The sequence below is a fragment of the Pieris brassicae genome, chromosome 12, assembly GCF_905147105.1.
Source record: "Pieris brassicae chromosome 12, ilPieBrab1.1, whole genome shotgun sequence".
Taxonomy (NCBI): domain Eukaryota; kingdom Metazoa; phylum Arthropoda; class Insecta; order Lepidoptera; family Pieridae; genus Pieris; species Pieris brassicae.
Window position 1 is genome coordinate 2625266 of NC_059676.1, and position 16284 is coordinate 2641549.

General features: G+C 32.8%; 2 protein-coding genes across 2 annotated transcripts; both read right to left on the reverse strand.

Annotated features, from left to right (window-relative positions):
• Positions 1–1082: 1082 nt before the first annotated feature.
• LOC123717061 (ionotropic receptor 75a-like) lies at positions 1083–7910 on the reverse strand. Its single transcript, XM_045672834.1, has 9 exons — positions 7812–7910; positions 7118–7310; positions 4982–5154; positions 4500–4738; positions 3895–3988; positions 3041–3228; positions 2587–2694; positions 1692–1858; positions 1083–1406 (listed from the first exon to the last, which is right to left on the reverse strand). Exons 1-9 carry the CDS (start codon positions 7840–7842, stop codon positions 1178–1180), a joined length of 1422 nt encoding a protein of 473 aa, XP_045528790.1. The 5' UTR covers positions 7843–7910; the 3' UTR covers positions 1083–1177.
• Positions 7911–11189: 3279 nt separating this feature from the next.
• Positions 11190–16259, reverse strand: LOC123717062 (ionotropic receptor 75a-like). Its single transcript, XM_045672835.1, has 7 exons — positions 16161–16259; positions 14846–15018; positions 14369–14610; positions 14089–14194; positions 12190–12377; positions 11663–11770; positions 11190–11360 (listed from the first exon to the last, which is right to left on the reverse strand). The coding sequence occupies exons 1-7, from the start codon at positions 16211–16213 to the stop codon at positions 11190–11192; spliced, it is 1041 nt and encodes a 346-aa protein (XP_045528791.1). The 5' UTR covers positions 16214–16259.
• Positions 16260–16284: the final 25 nt, after the last annotated feature.

Genomic DNA, 16284 nt, shown 5'->3' on the forward strand with positions numbered 1-16284 from the left:
GGAGCTTCCGACGAAAAGCACATAGGCCCCCAAGGGTAGGACGCAAAAAAAGACCGCATCCTATCCCAATCTGCTGACCGATAGTGCCAAATACGACGACAACCCGAAAAACGGGGCCGAGGAGGGCGCGTAGTAGGCACAGTACTCCGGACCACACAATGATCCGATGAACCCAATGGCGGGTCAACAGAGACTTGATAGGTCTCCGGATGTGAGGTCAGCAGAAGGTCCAACAAAGAGGGTTTATGACCATCCACATCTGGTATTCGCGTAATCGCAGGGACCATTTGTGACAGGTCGTAAGCTAAAGCAAAGTCGTGAAAGGATCTTCCCGCGTGATCGGTGGTTATATAATATTATTATATTCTATTGATAACTTTTATGAGATTGAGATATAGCGCCCATGACCAAAAACAAACTTCCGGCCGAGTTACGCTCACCAAAATAGACCCGGCTATGTTTTAGGTAGGACAAGTTGTTATACTGGTCGAGAATCCTCTCTAATGACGGGAGATAAAATCTCGGCCCTTACCCTTAGAGGCGCCTAATAAAAACTTAATAGCAAAACATACTTTAAGTGATGCTGCTCTTTTGTGAGAGGAGTATAAAATTATAAATACATATTGGTTATATCTAAAGGATCCTATAATATAGGTCATTCCGACTTTTTCATACATAATTGTCATTAAAATTTATGATTTACTGGTTATTATTTAGAAACTTAACGGTGACTTGAAAGACTCACGTATTATTACAAAATCCATTACGTTTATGACATGCGACACAGTTAGCTCCAAGTCTCCAAACCTTAAATACCTTTAAGGTTAAAATTCCAGACGTAAAGACGCAAGATTAACTTAAAATTCGAGAGTTAAATATTACAGTCTTTCTTATGATAATAAGCATTCGTATTTTACAGTGTTGGCAAAAAACAAACACCCAATAGAGTTAAATATTTATTGCTAAAATACATCACTGTTAATTAACTAAAGTTATTATACTGTAGTGTTGTAATATTGACTTGTGCTTGTAAAAAATTGATTTTTACTTTAAACTCTCTCTCTCGCTTTGAAAATTCGGATAGACATAATCTTTTTTTTAATGATTAAAAAAATTATCTATTAACACAAAATAGCAACATGCCTCGCATTATTTTATTGAATTCAATAATGCGTAATTACGCACAATTTTTAGAAATACGCATGACTCGCTTATGATAAAAAATTTCTAAAAGAAGAGAGAGAATAGCTAATATCATTCCATACAGCAGTAGAAGTAATGCTGGGTAAAAATCGATCATGTTGACGGAATCGAAGCTGCTACCGCGGAAAGCGCAGGCAGGTTTCTTCGTGTATACTAACCGATTAACTCGATCGTTCAAACCATGTTCTTGGTTCCTGATCAGACTGAAAAAAATTAGGCATTTGCAAGAGTTATGTAACCTAACATTAGTAAAGTTATATATATATATTAGTAAATATGTAATTAGAAGCGTAAACAAAATGATTGCAATCATCGCACACTTGAAGCAAAATCCCACTCTCAATAATATAACAATTTTCTTTAAACAAAGAGTTTCATTTAGGAAATATTTGAAAATATCTACAACAACCGCCACCGAATTCTTCAAGCCAAAATAATGCACTATAACCGTAAAGAATATTGTGGGCAATTTTAAGCGGTAGACTTACCCAATTTTAAAAATTTCTTTGTACGGCGAATTTTTTCGGCACGTTTGCCAAGCTTTTGATTCCTGAATGTACTGAATCTCTTGAAGACCACACTTTTCGTGTTCGTGAAAATATTTTTCAACCAACTTGTAGCCAGTTCCTAAGTTCATATTGAAGGCGAATGGCCTCTATAGTAAGAAAAAATATAAAATGACAGTCTATAAAAAATCTAATAAGTGGTTCTACAAAAACTACAAGATCCATAGAAACCCAGCGAAATAATTACGATTTATTTATTAATTTAATAGATCTTTCATATAAACAAAATTTCATTTTAGCATAATTTAACTTTTCTTAATTCTACACTAGTATTGTACTAATTACAACCCTTTGACACATGTTCTATCTGTCAATGTTACAAGACAGCTACGTCATTGTCATTTTTCGCAAAGGACGTTGAGTTGAGACGATGAGTTATTTCGCGGCATAAAGTTAAAACTTTTCCCATAATAAAATAATAAAGCAATTAAATATCCGAATACGACGAAATGAAACAGAAACGCCCTTTTTTAAATACCTATTGGTGTTTATGTAATCTTATTTTAGTCACTGTTAAATCGTAACCATATGCCTACCGTTATATATAATAAACCGTAAGTAACCCTTAACTCATTTATTTTAGGGCCTTGTAATATATGTTGCACTTTGTTGTTTGTACACACTGTACTTGAGTAAAACTTACATGATTTATACCCTAAGTCAACTCGAGGCTCAGCACATTAAAACATGGTATGCATTTAAAAGACGATTATCATTATTTCATCTAAACAAACCACATATTCGTCGGAAAAAGGAAAATGTGTAAATTTTCCTGTGTTTACATATTTTAGCGGAAGTATGACTATTAATTTATTACCGTTTGTAACTTTTTAACTCCTTCCTCTAAACTCATAAAATTGTCTTTCGATCCTTGAGGCGCTATTTTAGTTTGATATATGGCTTTCCTTATTGTGTCACTGGCAATCTGTAAAAAATACATTGTTGACCTCGTTTGGGTTTTTGAGTGTACCACATAAAATATAGTTTTTTTAGATGTGATTAGTTTCATCAACCCAAAAGTACGTATAAAAACATAACTGAAACTCGTTCGTCAAAAATCGAACACAGGATCTCCGAATTTACAATCGTGAAAAAAATATTTGGGGAAATCACGAAAGCGGTTTTAATTTGAATATATTTTCTATTTCTTAAGATTGTATGTCTTATAGGGCACATACACAATTAAAAGAAAACCCGTTTCGAAAAGGTCAAGTACCTTTATAAGACTTAAGAATCTAGTCTCAAATATTATATATTGTATTGATATTTACCGAGAAATGATATCTATTGTACGTCGTATCCTCGACGCCCAGTTCAAGTCGAGAGTTCAGAAGGTCAGATAGAGTCCTTATCTTGTTAGAGTTGGACTGCAACAAGGCAACGATATTTGCCGAATAGGAGGTATACAGGAACACAAACGCGAAAAATAATAGGAACATTACCACGCGTCCGAGGGTACCTGTAATCATTAATTACGCAATTTTAATTTAATATAGAATGTGCACAAATATTATGAAATACACCTTGAATATACTAATTAAAGCTTATACTAAAAATGTGTTACATTTGTAATAGACGTACCTATAATCGATTATAAAGAGTCGACAATTTAATCGAAGTTCATAAATACTCAGTAGATGTATTTGGATGCTATAAAGGTTTTTTAATGCCATGTGTTGTCCAGATCCAGTTTAATGTGGTAATTTATTATTCGAGGATTACATAATTTGGCTGAGATACGTCGCATTTAGACATGTTAGTTGAATATTAACTTAGTTCCATACTAAAAAAGTACAGCGGCGTAACGACAAAGTGTCTGGACCAATAAGGATCTTCCACGATCTTGTGTTAAAGTTAATTAATTATTTAGTTTATTTAATAACTTACAAGTGTGTTAATTTAGGTACAATAATACATTTAACTATATAATTCTTCAAATCACCGGGTTTGTGTTTTGTAGTTTGGTATAACAAAAAATGCTCTTAAACCGTCAACATTTCCTGAATGTAAAGGAAGTTAAGCAAACAATAAAGATGTTGTAATACACCATAATTATTACCGCTTTAAAAATGACCAGAGGAAAATAAAATAATTACCAGATTAATGAGATAAGTCTGGCACTAACCTTTGAGTTCGGTTGAGCTTCCTTGTTGAGAAATAGCACTTATTACCATTATAGAAATATCGCTTATATTTGGTCGCAACACTGTTTGATCGTACTAAAACATGATGGTAATAGGTTTAACTAACTTTTACACAGTAAATTATTTGTTAAGAAATAAACTATTATAAGAAAACATGTATGTTTGTATGATGATTTGCTATTTTAAAAGAGTTCTTTTTGAGTTTTTTTTACGCTGGCTTTTTATCTCGGCCTACACCCTCTGTCTTTTACGCCGATGAGTAGGGATTTAACAGAGAGAACAGAAATTTAACGACGTGGAAGTGATACCTGTATCTTATATTCCATAATAAACATCATTTATTTTATCAGTTGTTGTTTGGTATATATAATATTTCGAATTTTGTATTATTCGAACTCAAAATTTTAATTTAATACATATTAGTAATACCTAATACGTCACGGTATAAAACAAAACGTAACGTTAAATATCCTAAGAAATGAGGATTAGCGATTCGAGGAATCAGAATTACTAAGGGAATCTTTTATATGTAGTAGCTTAGTAAGTATAATTTTGCTGAATAATTAACCTTTAAAAAAATACATACATTGTTCCGGTTGTCCAACTTCTCATATTCCCAGTACGAGTTGACGAGTAGAATAGTTGTTAATAGTATAATGAGTCCAAGAATACATAACCATACTTTGGGCCTGAACGGTAATATAAAAAGATTGTTTTGATAGGACAAAGAGGGCTGACGAAATACGAATTTGGTAGTGGGTGGCGATGGGTAGGCCAAATATTCTAGTACATCCAGCCGCGATTTTGTTATGAATATCATTGTACCTGTTGAAAAATTATATGTCAGTTGTCAAATGATGTCAAATGAGTTCATTGCAAGTACAATGGATGGATGGTCTATTTTATCTTTATATTATTCTCTACATATTTTAATCGTTAGAGTTTATTGCTAGTTCTTCTCGTAAGTTCTACGTCCTTGATTTGAGGACTGGCAAAATACTCAGAAGTATAAATTTTTATAAATTATCTTTTTTATTTAATTGATGTTATAGATACAGCAAATGTTACCAGCAAGTTCTGCTTTTCCTAGAACCAAATCTCCGACCATTCCGTTAAATGTCCCATTAGTTTGATATCCCCAAGTATCAGTATACATGATAACCATAGAGGCGTTCAAGAAGTCGTACAGTGGACAAATTTGACGGTACCCCGATTTTGCTACTGTATCCACGAAGATGTTCCTATAATATTGTAATATGAGAAACTAAACACTCAAAGTACTAATGACAGTTGTCTGATTAAAAAAAAACATTCAATTTGCCCATCTACCAACCTTTTTTATTAAAATCACAAAACTTAATTCGCCGCGGCATTTACAATGTGTTCAGTGCGTAAGTTCAGACCCTCAATTATCACTTTTTTATAGAACAGGGGGGGTCTGGAAGCTCACTTGATGTTATATATTGACCAACGCCCACGGATAAACACTGTCGGCTCGCAAAAGCGTCGCAGAACATTTAAGAATTGGTACGTTTTTTTCTTAAAGACGAATTATTTTTAAATGCTCCAAGGGACAACTGGTTTCACAATAGATCATCAAACTGATATGATCAGAATTTCATATTCAGCTTCGATGTCCGATGGTGAACCTTAGTCGCAGATATTAATCCGAACTAATAGTTATGACTAAAGTCTAGTCACTAGACTATGATCTTCTTTAGTACTGCACTTCATTTCTGAAAGTCGTGTTAGTGACGCCACACAATTTCCTTCACAACACCTATCACCTAACACCTTCGGCAAGCCTTACTACTGGAAAGACTTATAACCGCCTTCACTGAATCGGTTCAGCGAGCCTCGAAACCTAGTTAGTTTTTTCTACATTTTCTGGACCTCTATGGGTGGTATTATGGGTATAATATCCAAAAACTTTACAAAAATATTAGACATATTCAATGAGCAGTTTAAATTTGGGAAACCTGAATTGTATTTACTAAGAAATTTGACCGTATTAAATTCAAATAAAAATATTTGCAATTATTTCAAACATAAAAATTCTAAAAGGGAATACTGAGAGTTTTCCTATAATTTATTGTGTATGTACTCATGTGATAATAAGATCTAAATAGTTTAGGTCGCGAGCCGGATGGTAAATATTTTCAATATCATAAGGTGGTAATATGAAAAATACATTCAACTGAAAATCGTTTTATTTACTTTAGTGGAATTATAACTAAGTATTTTTTCGTTGAACGTCAACTTATTTTGTATTTAGCACCCACTATGAATATTTGTTTTGCCAAATTAATAATATAATTAAAGTACTCTTCCAAATTGAACATCGAAGTTGATTGTTGTTCTTATCAATGTTTTAAGAGGAATGTATAAATATTGCTTCCCACCTCCTCTGATATCACTTAAGAGTTTAAGCTTTCAAAGCCCCGACCTACGTAAGTAAACACTACGAAACGATTCACTGCGATTTTTTCGCCCCGCGTGGCGGTTACTTTGAACGCGCTATTTTTTTAAACTACATTGGTCGAATATAATATAGACGACATCATGCCACGTAAAAGATAAAATATGACGTGGGTCATATTCGTAAGTCCAAGCCAAGTTATATACAATTACCGTTTACTTCAAAACAATGAGTAGTTACGTAAATAGCCAATACACAGCTCAGCGGGCAGGTTATCAGCTCATGTCCTTTAACTGGTAACGTTAATTTATTTTATGAAATGTGATGCATTATATTAAATCTAATATATTTTTAAGTTATTTAAGAATTCAGTGTTTGGTAATGGTAGCAGAGTAGTGGTTTCAACGAGAGACTTTCACCTGAGGATACGATCACTAGATGTGCTTTAATGAAAACATCATGCCATGGCATAGTCACACACACGTACCTGGCACAGCATGTGGCTGATCACCTTGACTATTACGAAAAATGAATCATGAAACAGATATCTGAAATCTGTGTCCAAAACCTTAAAGGTTGTAGCGGCACCGGTTTTTTTGTGTAATTAATTATGTTATTTATTTATGTAATTAATGAAAACTTAGAATAACGTCAAAATACATGCAGTAAATAAGCATTATTAGGTATCTATTTATAAGCATATCAGGCTTAAAAATAAAGCAGATAATTTTGTAAATAAATTCAGCATCTATGGTGGATATATAATTTTTGGTACTTAACCTCACCTTAAAGTCATAATTTCGTTCTTTGTTCTATTATCACTTATAACAATTGAAGCCGCTAGGGGTAGGCCCATAAGATTTTTGCGTCGTATTGAAGCTGGTGTATCAATTTCCCTAGTTTTATTTAAGCCATTTGACGCTGTCCAGGTACCATACGATTCTTTTATAAGCGGGCCGTGCTTATGTGTTTTGTAAACTATAAGAAAAAACCATAATTAGAGGAAACTATATAGTATATATTATTGTTTAAAGAGGTCTAATCATTTATTATGTATTTTCGAAATGCTATATATATGTAATTCGAAAACTTAATTTAAAATATAAAGTATCAAGAAAAAATTAAGATTTTCCGCATTTCAAATTAGAATATAAATAATAATAAGTACTTTCTTAGTTAAATATCCAAAAATACAGTTATAATTAAGAAAAACACTTTTTTAACGGATTGAAACTATGTATTATTATTAAAAACTTATAATTATTTACATAATTTTAAAAATTTTCCGACGTTTCGCGTGCTTTTCTGCGTACGTGGTCACGGTGACATATAATAATACATAGCTTCAATCCGTTCAAAAAGTGTTTTTCTTAATGTGTAAAAACTATGTTAACAAAAGACAATACTATATACAGTTATAATGTTACACTATTAGCTAAACGGAATTCTTTAACAAAAAGCTTTAAAAGTTTTTCTTACCAATAAACAAGGTATATACATTTTCTTTCATTTCAGCAACAATAACATTAGAGTCGAACAAAAAATTGTAACTTTCCAGTTGCTCAACTTGTTCGATGATTAACCATCGTGAGGGGTTTCCGAATTTATTTGTATCATTTGCCTAAATAAGGTAATATATAAAAACATTTTATTTTATTTAGGCGTTGGTGTTTTTTCTAAAAAAGAAGATCGATAGCCAAGCAAAGGAAAAATGTAACTCGGCCGTACCATCCATTCTCGAAACAGTTCAGGCCATTACTGATCCACCTAGCCTGTGACTATAGATTAGATAGATAAATAGATAATAAGAGCGTACAAATTCTTAAAAGGCCGGCAGCGCACTCGCGAGCCCTCTGGCATTGAGAGTGTCCATGGGCGGCGGTATCACTTAACATCAGGTGAGCCTCCAGCCCGTTTGCCCCCTATTTTATTAAAAAAAAAATAGACTTTACATTTTATCTCTATAGATACTTATTTGGGTGTTTTCCTTACAGCGGTAACATAATTTGACAAATATAAAATATTACTTTGGATAAAATAGTGCGTTAAAGTTGAAAATTTTCTATGAATACGGGTACTTATACAAAAACTGTTATACAAAATATCCTCATAATATAAATTTGATAAAGGAATATATATATATAGTACATATTCTTACCTTTTGTAAGAAAGCTTTACTTGCGGGGCAGTTCAATTCGACTATTATAAACACATCTTTATTCATAGGAAATTTGTTAAAATCCTCACTATTAAGAACGTAACAGAGCGAATGTTGGCTCCACAATTTTGCCAGCTGTACAATTTCCTTATCTAAATAATGAAAAAGTGAAAATACATTTAATTCGTTAACTATTTTAACCAATGGAAATTACTTTAAAATTAGCCTTTAGCTGATAGACAAGGTTTGATAGGCTAATCCTTTCGATAAAAAAATTAAACAAAAGCTTCATGCTCCTGTCTGCCTAGTAGGCTTTCTAGTTAAATATATATATGATACCTATAACACCAGCTTAGTAAAATAGAAATATATTTCCTAATAATATAGGGAATAGCGAACTGGTAAAAATAAATATTTTTTTCACAATTTTTAGTGTAAATAATAATTCCTTACGTTTAAATTCACAAATGAAAGCAAAAATTGCGGTAGGTTTGTTAAAAGAGTTTACTAAATCCACTGTCATTTTAACCTCATTGAAGGTTAAAGACAAACTACTTTTTAAAAATAAAAATAAAAACAAGACTTTATATTGCATTCTTAGTTTTGATTCTATTTAACCGTTGCCTTTAGTGGACAGTTTGTGACTGGTCAGTATGTTTCTATTGACAAGCATAAAAGCAATATTACTGGTTGTTGCACATAAATAAGTGTATTTATCTAATAAAATATTAAATTGCTCGATATCTACAGAAGCTGAAGATATGTGAGCGACATTTGTCTACTAACTATTTCATTTGCATAGGTCTGAAGGCCTAAAACTCCCATTGAAATTATAGGCAAGTTAATCAGTAATCTGTGCTTTACGAAAGGTCTATATGATACGAGTATGAGACATGACAGTTTCTTCACATTTTTTTTTGACACTTGACTCTCGTCGGCATTTATCTCAGCTCAGCTTAAAAAAACACACACACTATCTTTATTAAACTTTTATTTATTTAATCGTAATAAATGACCAAAAAGGCGTACAACCATGACCGAACAAGAGTGTATTGTGAATATGATAGTGAAAAAAAACAAGAGTATGGGAATGTAAGAACCCAAGAAGGGAACGGGAAACAAGCGTAACCTAAATAAACAAATGAAAATACACTTTTATACATTTTCAGGTACGCTCTTACCACTTACCAGTGGCCAAGCGGAACTGCTTTAAATAAAATACATTCATTTTAATTCGACTTTTATTTCCAGGCTATCTAATGTAGATTGAAAATGCAAAGTCGGGGCGCGTTGCGATCTAAGGTACAATAATTGTAGCTTGCCATATCATTAGCAATAATAACTGTCTCATTTATTACAGTGGGTATTATTGTTAGCTAATAGTTATACTAATCGGTGTATTATCAGGCTTTCTATGCAAAACGATAATTATTAGGTTCGTTTATGTGCTTTGTAGCCAGGGATGTGGGAGGGTCTTGTATAAAAAAATCAATACGTAATAGAACGAAAGTCTTGTCCTTTTTAATTATATAAATTTAAAGCTGCATCAAAGGGGTAAGTAAAATCTTAAAAATCTTAAATGAGTTAGCTATTTAACGTTAGTGAAAATAACAGATTTTTTTTCTCCGTATAACATTTAACTAAATCTACCGTCTACCGCTTCATATTCCAATAACTTTCCCCGTAGTTTTTTTAAGCGAAAATGTATGCCGCATCACATAACTTGTAAAAATCCAAGACTCGCAACTCAGTTCTTCTACGGTAAAAAGTTATTCGAAAAAAATATTAAGACATTTAATAAGCTATTCTAGAACTGCTGTTTTTCTATGCAAAGCATTTTTACTATTTTTCTTGCATGAAGGTTTTACGCGATTGTTTCTTTTTTTCGTAAAATATTTCGAAAATTAATAATGTCAATGCCAAAAGAGATCCATAGGATAGAATCAGTAATGCCGGATAGCAGTCGACCATGCTCACAGATACAAAATTATCTTGTCTGCTTAAGCATTTCGGACGTCTCTCGTAAAGTAATCGATTTTCCCTTTGTTGCAGACCGTGCTCTTGAAGCCGTTTTGTACTTGAAAATAATAATTTAAATTAGAATCTCCAAATACAATTACTCTCCAATACAGAATTATTAATGACTACTATAAACTATAAATCCCATAATACGAAGGGGACATCCCATCATTAGGAGAAAAGAGGCTTTTACCCTAAAAGGGGCCATACAAAAACTAGACCACTAAAAAGAATTGTAACTGAATTTTTTTTAAACTTATACTAACACAACTAATACTAATATTAAGGAGTGTAAACTAATCCCTTGTTGTATGGATTAATTAATAAAGCTTTAATAATAACGATAATATTCATTAGATTCAGCCGTTTAAGTTAGAAAAGTTATATCTATAGTTGTTAGTTTACTTGATTAAATGTTAAAGCAGATATGTTATGTACTGCAAATTCCGGAAACGCACTCGCGAGCATTGAAAGTGTCCATGGGCGGTGGTACTCCTTAACATTAGGTGAGCTTCCTGCACCTTTGCTCCTTGTTCTATAAAAATTAAAAAGAACTAAAGTATTGGCAAATATTATATGTATTGTATCGCAGATTTTATTTGATCAATTTGCATTGACACTAATATGCCATTCATAACATACTTAACAGAAATATAATATTTATATATATAGCTATTTAATTACCCAATTTTAAACAACTCCATATAAGGCGTATCCTTTTGGACTGCAAGCCAAGGATCGATCACTTGTAAATATTGGATCTCTTTGAGGCCGCATTTTTCACCTTCTTGAAAATATTTGCTCACGAACTTGTAACCTACACCGGTTTCCATATGGAAGGCGAAAAGGCCCTAAAACATAGGATTATAATCTATATTCCTGATTTGAGATACAAAACCACCACCACTGCAAACCTCGTTTTAGAAACAAGTTAGTAAATTTTATCATATTTTACGCGTAATATTTTTTCTATGTTTACTATATACTTTAATATGGATCGAAATTATTATCAATCTATCTAATCCAATATTTAATGTTCAATTCATATATAGCTATTTGAAGACAAAATATTATTTGTAAATGTACAATTTTCTATCTATTAATTTGAATTTCATTGAAAGTTTCCTCATTTTTAGATTTTTGTTATATATACCATCTGCATTTTCTTTATTCCTTCATCCATCGTCATGAAACGTGTTTTACCACCAGATGGCGTAATTTTTGTTTCATATATCGCCTTTCGAATAGGTTCGGTCTCTATCTAAAATCAACAAAATTTAAGTCTAACTTCACCCAAGTTTTCCTTATGTAAAGGACGAATAATTTGCATTATAAAGCTAGTACAATGAAATGAAATTATTAGGACAACGGCCACCCAATTCTCAATAGCAATCTCTTCCAGGCTGCCATTTTACTACAACTTTGTATTACATTTCAGTTACTTTTTTAAACTGGCAATTTTTAAATATATTTTACTAATTATAACATGCAAATACAGATGGACTAATGTGAATGAATTTATCATTGAACACCTGTGTAGTCTGTAATATATTTTTGTAAAAATAATAAATGTTTGCCTTGAGTTTGACGAACTTTTGCATGTTTTTTATTCAAATACTTGAGGCAAACACATAACCGCGTTAGCTTTAACCTCTGCTAAGATCAGAATCTAGAGATTACCGAAAAATAGTATCTGTTGAAAACAGTGTCATGCACGCCGAAACTAAGTCTGGAATGCAATAAGTCGTCCAAACTCCTTATCTGTGAGGAGCTGGACTGCAGCAGGGCAACGATGTTGGCTGAATACGATGTGTAAAGGAATGTTAAGGATATAAAAAGCAGCAGTAAGACAATACGGCCGAGGGATCCTGAAATCGAATTAATATTATGTTATTGTTATTTAAAAGAAAATAATTTTTTAACAAAAATCGAGTTTGATTGTTGTTAATGTAAATGAACGGTTATAATGTTTTGTATGTAAAACTAGTAGAATAACTTTTTTAAATAAAAATTAGTGAATTTTAATGGCGGTACCTAGCGGATATCGAGCGAACAATATACGTACAGAGGCAACACTGAATTTGTCACAACAATGACATTTACGGTTCTGAGAACATGATTCCTTAGTTCGGACATTACGATACTACTTTACGTATTTTCGGTGTATGTTTGAGCTTCTATTAGTTTTACGTTCTCGAACCTACAGAAATATGTGTTTAGATTACCCATTAGGTTTTCCAAATAATCTATATTGTGTGGTATTTATATTCTATAACGATGGTTTTTTAATTTTACGTATCGTTCTTGACTTATAAATGATATAATGATCATTAAAAGAGTTGCAGAGGCCTAATATTTTTAAACTCCTACACTAGAATAGATAACTATAGCATTTAAGCTAGGTAATTTAGTATTGTTTTCTTGCTAATAGCCTAAGTAATAAGACGATATAAGTTGTTCGGAAAGTTCCGATAATTAACGATAACAAAACAAATCGCTTTAAACAAATATGGGAGCTTGTGCTCGGTGAAAACCAACCTAATGACGGGCACTTAATTATTTCCTGTACACATGCATTTAATCTGTATTAGGTAGATGCTATTCCACTTAACAGACTGCGAAACAAGTTTTCAAAGAAAATCAACGCAAATCACCTCGTTATCAACAAAAAACGTTTGAAAAGATAATGATGAAGTTGGTAATGTAAAAGTGCCGTAACCCCAATGGGGTAACCCCGTCTGGTGGATTGATAACATTTATATGGAAGTTTCGGGTGTCACTGATAGGCTTTTTGAGCTTCAACACGACGTGGATTTTTGAGTAAGATTTTCTCTTCACGTTGTTTTCCTTTATCGTACGAGTTTATTTCGGAAAGCGTAGTAAAACCTCCTTTGCACAGTCGGGGTTAGACGCACGACCTTAGAGAAACTTGTTAAACAGCTTTTTCATAGATAAGGTAGGTACATATTAACAAATAAAAAGGTCTCCTGGATGACTCTCCTCATCAACATCCTATTTTAATGTAGAGAGAGGGAAAGATTTTATAATGGATTGGATGCAAAAATAAACTCGACGAAGCGTGAATATTTCATCGACAGTCAACTATCATTTACAATGCTATTTACATAATTACTTAGATAACGCTATGTTCCTCGTTTTATTCCAATGACATAGATTTAAGTAGTGAGTGTTATGATCCATTGAAGCACTTGAATATTTTTTTATATAACAGCAAACGGGCGTCATCTGATGTTAAGTGATATAGCCCATGGCTACTCTTATTGCCAAAGGGCTCGTGAGTGCATTGGCCTTTTAAAAGTTTGTATGCTCTTTTCTTGAGGAACTATAAGTCCACTTGGTTCGGTAATACTTCAGTGGGTAACTGGTTAGAATGAGTGGTGGTGCGTGGCAAAAATTAGAATGAATAACACTCAGTTGTGCAAAGACGAAAATACTTCAATGTAGACTAATATGCAGCATCAGAAATGAATAATGAGAATATTATTCTTAACGTGTTTGACATTTTTGATTCTCACAATGAAATATTCACTGTAGGTTTTATTAGGTTATTTTAAATACCTTTTAGTTCTGTATGGCTACCTTGTTGACAAGTTGCTGCAAATATCAAAATTGCAATGTCTGATACATTTGGACGGAGTACGGTGGAATCCACGCTCTGAAAAATCTTAATTATTAATTAAAAAATCCATTTCAGCGCGGACTTGCGGTGATTATAAATGGACTAAACGTGATAAATTATTCATGTGCCAGCGTTGTGTTGGTACTTTATATAAAGGGGTTACGAAAACCTACATAGCTTTAATTCTACACAGAAGGTAACATCAATTATTGTAGTTACCATTGAATTTTCCAGGCGTATCTTCTTCCACTCCCAAAACGTAATGAAGAACAAAGCAATAAATAGAATTGCTAACAAAGAAACAGAACCGTACCATAGATATTTATGAAAGGATAATAAAAAGAGATTATTTTCGTATGATAACTTTGGCTGTCGAAAAACAAACATCGATCGAGTTGGAGTCGGACTGGATATGTATTCAACCACGGACATACGCTGGCTCGTAAAGAACATTGGAGAACCTGTAAAAAATATTTAAGAAGTTAGCTTGCAGAAGCAAATCATTATAAAAGTAAAATGATGTCATGATGCAATGCCAAAGCTTTATTTATATAACTGCAAATGACTTGGTAACATGTACAGGCTATAAGTACAAGAATAGCTTATGAATACCCAAAGAAACTTGTCAATTTATTTTTATTTAAACCTATAGTTTTAGGTTTAAGTATTTTTCCATCAGTGTTTCTAGTTCTTTACCTCCGATATCAACTTCGCCTCTGACCAAGTATCCAGTCATACCATTCCAGGAATTATTATTTTTATATCCCCATGTATCAGTAAATATATAATTCTTGCTGGCATTTAAATAATCCAATAGATGATTCATAGTTGGAAAGTTAACTTTAGTAATTGTATCAATGTGATCATTCCTGAAATATTTATATTGCCATATCTTATATATAAAAAAAATGTTTTTATCCCTCTAAGGATAGAATACAGAAACTCTACTTAAGGCGAGTGGACTTCTAGAGAATTACTGACATGCAATACATATTTGGCCTCCGATATACGACTTTGAACTTAAAGTGAAATTTCACCGTACCCAAGGACTGACCATTCAGACCTCACTGCTAGGTAGAAACGGAGAAATAATTAGAAATTTGGCTCTGATAATAGAAACCAGTGGTGGATTTACATATTTTCAAGGTATAGGCTGTGAAGTTTTGTCGCCTTTTGTCATCTCCTTGAAATTGCACAAAATTATACGGCGGCGAACTAGCTGCTTGATTGAAGTTTGCTACTCCGAATGTACAATGACAAGTTAGAGGGTGAAGGTCACCGGAAAAATTTGTTTCAGAGTTCTATCTGAAAACATCAGGAATTCTTCATGCAGAAATCTTTTAGATTTCTATGAGGTAGCAATAAAAATTCGGTTCCCAAATTTGCCGCCCTAAAGCTGCCGCCCAAGGCTCCAGTCTACACAGCCTGCTGGTGAATCCGGCACTGATATAAACATTGAACACTACAAAACAGAGATATTTATAGATTGATGTATAAAAAGTAGGGAAATAACCTTATGATTGCAATAATTTGAAATCTAAGTGCACTGAAGCGTCGCAATGCTATTTGTGAATTTGCGTAGTCATTTAAAAATAAATTAATAGTGAAATACGACTAATAGTCATTTCGTATGAATGTTATGTTACTTTAAACAGCCTTCAAATCCTAGCAAGCTTAATTAAAAAAGAATATTGTTTCAGATTAGTGTAGGAGACTTATGTCAGGGAAGACTTATATTAGCAATAATCATTGAAACACACAAACAAGCACTGGCATTCCACAATACTTCAATAAATTACACAATACTTAGAGCCTTGCGTGACTCCCTGGTAAAATGTCCCGGAAAAACAGTGGTTTACAGGTGTCACAGGTGTCTGCGGGTGACGATTATAACTTCACGTATTCGTAAAAAAAGTGTTATGTAAAGCATGTTTTATTTTATATGAATTAATGGACTTGAGATGCTAGAAGTGATCCCTACGGCAACTGTAGGGAATAATAATGTACTAACTCTCCATCCGTTAGGTGATGAACACTGTCGTTGTCTGTTAGCACAAAACACATATTAATCGTATTTAGTCCTAAATTTTTTCGACGTAGAGATGTAACATCTTCCCATTTTTTGTTTTTCTTTA

Coding starts and splice junctions, on each gene's coding strand:
- LOC123717062 (XM_045672835.1), bottom strand. CDS start 16,213: ATGTGTTTTGTGCTAACAGACAACGACAGTGTTCATCACCTAACGGAT. Junction 11,771..12,189: donor TCAACAGATACTATTTTTCG/GTAATCTCTAGA, acceptor TGTTGATTTTAG/ATAGAGACCGAACCTATTCG. Junction 11,361..11,662: donor GAATAAAGAAAATGCAGATG/GTATATATAACA, acceptor CCTATGTTTTAG/GGCCTTTTCGCCTTCCATAT.
- LOC123717061 (XM_045672834.1), bottom strand. CDS start 7,842: ATGAAAGAAAATGTATATACCTTGTTTATTG. Junction 7,311..7,811: donor TGTATATACCTTGTTTATTG/GTAAGAAAAACT, acceptor TTTTTCTTATAG/TTTACAAAACACATAAGCAC. Junction 3,989..4,499: donor AGTTGGACAACCGGAACAAT/GTATGTATTTTT, acceptor ATCATGTTTTAG/TACGATCAAACAGTGTTGCG.